This window comes from Saccostrea cucullata, unplaced genomic scaffold (genome assembly GCF_032062105.1).
Source record: "Saccostrea cucullata isolate Sc308-1 unplaced genomic scaffold, CSIRO_AGI_Scuc_v1 ctg17018, whole genome shotgun sequence".
Classification (NCBI taxonomy): domain Eukaryota; kingdom Metazoa; phylum Mollusca; class Bivalvia; order Ostreida; family Ostreidae; genus Saccostrea; species Saccostrea cuccullata.
The window spans coordinates 3,286-8,374 of record NW_026940354.1 but is presented as its reverse complement, the minus strand read 5'-3'; the positions used below and the strand labels follow the sequence as shown (position 1 = coordinate 8,374).

The 5,089-nt window shown below is 35.3% G+C and overlaps 1 protein-coding gene and 1 non-coding gene across 2 annotated transcripts; one reads left to right on the top strand and one right to left on the bottom strand.

Annotated features, from left to right (window-relative positions):
* Window positions 1-889, bottom strand: LOC134255155 (platelet glycoprotein Ib alpha chain-like). The gene is made up of 2 exons (XM_062737661.1): window positions 853-889; window positions 1-683 (listed from the first exon to the last, which is right to left on the bottom strand). The coding sequence occupies exons 1-2, from the start codon at window positions 887-889 to the stop codon at window positions 1-3; spliced, it is 720 nt and encodes a 239-aa protein (XP_062593645.1).
* Window positions 890-4,537: 3,648 nt separating this feature from the next.
* Trnac-gca (transfer RNA cysteine (anticodon GCA)) lies at window positions 4,538-4,610 on the top strand. Its single transcript has one exon. It is a non-coding gene; the product is annotated as a tRNA-Cys (tRNA).
* The last annotated feature ends 479 nt before the right edge of the window (window positions 4,611-5,089 follow it).

Below are 5,089 nucleotides of genomic sequence, written 5' to 3'. Positions count from 1 at the left end.
TCAACAAAGTTGGCACATGCGAGGACAGAGTTTTGACTGGATCGGATCAACACAAGCAGTGATAATAAAATCAAAATCAACACAGCGTGGGTCAGTGTCTACACATGCCGGGGTGGTTGTTGGTGCCAATGTTGTTGTTGTCGCCTCTGTAGTTGTCAATATTGTTGTGGTTGTTGGCGCCTGTGTTGTTGTCTCTGCTGAACAGAGGCCACACATTTTCGGACAAGTTTTTGACTTTTCACTATCAAGGCAAGTGGTCATAAGAAATTCGAACTCCACACAGCGTGGGTCAGTGTCCTCACAAACATTTTCTGTGGTCGTTGTTGTCGTTTGGAGTGTTGTTATGGGGGAGGGTGTTGTTGGCAATGGAGTTGATGTCACAGAACATAAACCACACATCTGTGGACAAAGAGAGGCTTGTGTTGGGTCTAGACATCCTGATATTATGAAATCAAATTCAAAACATCTTGGATCTGTATCACGACAAGGAGATGGTGACGTCATCGGAGAAAGTAACGTAGGAGGTGATGTTGTTGTTTGGGATACTGAACATGTTTTACATGTTACCGGGCAGATTTTTGATTGTTCTGAGTCAAGGCAAGCTGTCATTATGAAATCGAAATTTGAACATCTAGGATCAGACTCGCAACAACCATCTTGGCAAACATATTGTGACGTAATAACTGTAATGATATCATTAAATATTTAAACATGCAATATCAATAAATGCTTTTTATTGGGATAAAATTGGCTTTCAATTAACCATTTTTTTTATTTGTGTAGCAAGAGTAAATTCCATAGACCCCAACAAAAAACCTCTAATACATTTAGACCAAATCGCTAGTTTCTCACCTTTTAGAAAAAGCACTGATACAACAACTGCCAACATCTAAGAAAGAAAATGAAATCCTTTTTTACTTTAATTTTTTTAACAATAGGGTATGTGGTTTTTGAGGGACAAAAATTTAAGTTAAGGAGTTTACTTTGTGGCGCAGTGGTTAGAGCGTCTGCTCTAGAGTCGCGAAGTAAGGAGCTGATCCTTACGTCGCGGGTTCGAATTCAACTGTGGGACGTAGAGACCGGTTCATCGGAAGAGACCGCATAAACCAAAGTCTCGTGTTGCAGTGGGTACTAGCACGAAAAAGTTCTCTCCCTGCTCAACGGCCCTAAGTGACGAGTATAGGACAAAATTTTCAGCTCTCCACCGGCACGTGGTGGCGTCTCCATATTAGTAAAAAAATTTGAGAGGTACGTTAAACAACATACCATCAATCAAAAATATTTAAATTTCCTGTTTGAAAGAACTAACATGATGAATGCAAACTTTACTTTAAGGAAAATGGAAAAAAAATTCTAGTTCAAATCAATACAACGACAAACTGTATAACTGTATATTAAAAAAAAAAATTCAATGAAACAATTGCGACTACAGTGTAATTAGAACTTGTAAATATGAAAGAGGAGTTTTTAAAAGTTCAACCTAAGCACATACCGTTGAGAAGAGTATATGTAACATAATGAAATATATTATACAGTTGTTTACATTTTTATAGAGATAATAATTCTCCTATTCAAGTTCCCATAAGAGTATTCTTTATTAGGACTTAAAAGATTGTCTTTACACTGAGAATACTGTAAAAGACAGACTTAATATTTTTAATTTGAATTAAAAGTGTAGAAGATTGGTTTCAATTAATCATTAGTGTCAATTGAATGTTAAATTTAGATTGAAGTATATTACTATACATATGTAAGTACATGTACATGTTTAACCAATTTCTTACATTTTTTATCTCTCTATTTAGATTAAAGAATATAAAAGAACTTAAAAGGAAAATTCTGTCTACAAGCCCAGAATTTATTACTAAAAGAAGTTTTGCATTATGAATGATATTATAATGCAGATGAGCAAAGAATAAAAACAATACCTTTTCCCTAATAAGACGACTTCGTGACTCCTTTAGCCGTGGTCACATAGGGTTAAGTGAAGATAATAAAAACTCGGTCATTATTTGTTAATGTTAAGGAAAGTGTGTCAATAAAATCCAAATATATCGGCGGATCAAACTTTTTACAGTCCGTTTTATAATTAGAGTTTCGTGTAATAAAATCAGATATATTTCTTTGAAAGTCTCTTATAATCTTTTATTAAAATCAATATCGGAGAGAATAATATATACTAGTATACGAAACTTGCTAAATGTAGTGCTATGGGTTTTGTTGAGAGAAGTCAAAAATTAGTTCACTGCTTTAAAATGAGGCCCAGGGACCACATCGCTCACGTGAGCAATTGGATAGATAAAAGTAAAAATCAGTTCAGTATTGAAAAAAAATAAATATACTAGTAGAAAGTAGTTCAGGGGAGAGGGGGTATTTGATAAAAAAAACAAACAAACAACTTACATCTATACTTCCTATGAATGCTTTTAAATTAACATGATTCATAATGGCTTTGCTGTTTATGAGATAATTTTTTTATGCCCCCGTTTACGATGGCATAAATATGAAAATCAGTTTATATATACGTGTAGATGTTGGTTTGAATAAATCATGATAAAATTTAAATTTTATCTTGCTTTTCTTGTCGTCCTAAACTGGCATTTAAACCACTATTCACCTCTGATATAGCCTGCTAACGAGACCGGTTCTAAAGAACCACGTGATATTCACCACTGCAGGTATTCGAATAAAAACCTTGTAATTCCGAAAAACGTATTTCATTATCACACCAAGTAAAATTGATTTCTGTCAAAATCCGTTCCTCAAACGAAAGAAATCATATTATTCCTTTGTATAACTATGATCCATTTTAATGGCTTTTCTGTTCTTCTGGTTTGTTAAGATTTGATCAAATTTAAATCTACATAACCCTTTTCGATGCTTTTATATTGATGATCAATAATGGCTTTGTTGTTGATGTGAAAAATTTATACGTTTTATCCTATGTTTTCCTTAGTAAAACTTACATCACCCAATGCGGTCCCCCTAAACCTTAACCCCCACCCGGTTCATGATTTGCACAAACTTGAATCTACACTAACCGAAGATTCTTCCATATAAATAATATGAACGATCAAGACTTTAATGTACTAGAGAAGAAGAATTTTAAAGACTTTTTCTATGTGTTCCTTTTTAAACTCACCCATTATGGCCCCACTCTTGCCCCAGGGGTCATGATTTGAACAAACGTGAATCTACAAGATTCTACAAAAGGATGTTTCCATATAACTATGACCAATCATGGCTTTGCTGTTCTTGAGAAGATTTTTAAAGATTTTTTTCATGTATTCCTATGTTAAACTTTGATACCCCACTGTGGCCCAACCTACCCCGAGGGTCATAATTTGAGGAAAAAACTTAAATGTACACTACCTAAGGATGCTTCCACATGAGTTTCATCTTTCCTGTCCCGGGTAAGCTCAAAAGGTAAAAGGATAAAAGTATAATTGGTTTTTTCCGAATAGTTGCATTGTCTCCATGACTCCGAGTGAAAGGTCTAAAAACGCATCGTGCCGTCACCGTTAACATTCAAAAGGGGAAATACCAGGAAGAGATAAATTGTATGCGTAATTTACTGTTAATGGCAATAACAAGTTTTACTGAGATTGGTAAATTTCTTCTTTCTGTTGGATAAAAAATCTGTAAGTAAATCAGTTAGAGACGAATGAAATATTTGAGAAAACAAATAGATTTCAAGATAAAAAGTCCATAAAACAAAACAAAATAGGAGCAGAGCAATTAAAAACGGACCTCCAAAACAATATCCGTATGCTCCTTGTCATAATCAGGAAAAAGCGGGAAAATCCGTCATCAATTCATTGGACTAACAATTAGTATGTAAAACGCCCGTCAGAATTCAGTTAAAGTGCGGAAAATTGAAAAACATATTGTTGTCTTATTTCCAGCCTCTTTTGCTCCCTAGATCGTTATTTTTTTCATATTCAAACACTTTAATTCTGAATTAAATCAAATTAAAATTTTTTTTTAAAAACTTCTAAAAAAAAAGGCTAAGAAAATAGAATAAAGTGAATTGTAACAAGCATAATCTTTTACGTTTGAAATCATTAAGTTTATATTCCTTTTTGACTTTATACACAGCAAATCCCACTCAAAGATTATTTACATGTAAGCTTTTAAAAATCATATTGGCGTGGATGCTACCGCTACCACCACGCCGATATAAAAAAAAAACAGTAAAGGCTTATAAGCAATGTCAAAATCTTTATAGATAAGAAAAGAAGAAAGTTTTTCATTTTCATGGTTGACATTGTAGTCTGGTAGTCCATCCCTGTCTCCCTGGACATGCGAGCTACTGATCTGCTGCAATGAATAAAATCTGCTTAAAATCCTGCCATACGTCATTAGGTCATTATTTTCTGGCCTTGAAATATTTAACGTGTGATAAATTTTCCATTAAAAATATACGCTAAGTAACGAATATAAAAAAAAGCATACCTAAAGCACAAACTTGTTCAATATGGTTTGAAAGTAATCTGCTATATACATGTGTGGCGGTCAGCCGGGTTCGATCGCCGATGGCCAGATAGCTTAGTTGGTAGAGCACCTGACCGCAGTTTCAGGGGGCCCGGGTTCGAATCTCGGTCTGGTCTGCTGAATTTTCTCCTCTCCCGTTACATTTGGTGCCTTGCCAGGCTTTGGAACTAACAGGTTAAAGACCTGCCAGGGATGAGCTTTGGTAGGGGTCTTTAGAGGGCCAAAGACCTTTAAGAAGGGGGGAATGTGGAGGTCAGTCGGGTTCGAGGTCTGCTTAAAACCCTCGGCCTGCTGGGAGCGATTGTTCACTGCTTTCTGTCAGGCTGTGCATGGTTTGCTACAGTATTATGTAATAATGGACTTTTTTGGTGTTGAATATGGTTTGTTATACTATAGAAGGGACTTCTAACACCGCCTATCCTATATTAGAATAAACAGGAAATGTATAAATTTTTAACATCCGGTGATGTTAATGCATTCGAGGTTGTTTTTCCGACCTCTGACGGAACGACTCGAGATGATGCGATTGCAGGACTATGCGGTCCGTAACGCTTTGTGCATGAGTTGCGCATGCATTTCTTTTAAAAGTAGTAAA

Bases quoted from the DNA above. Each gene is read 5' to 3' on its own strand.
- LOC134255155 (XM_062737661.1), bottom strand. From the start codon at position 889: ATGTTGGCAGTTGTTGTATCAGTGCTTTTTCTAAAAG. The intron at 684-852 runs GTGAGAAACTAG...ATATCATTACAG, and splicing joins ATCAGTGCTTTTTCTAAAAG to TTATTACGTCACAATATGTT.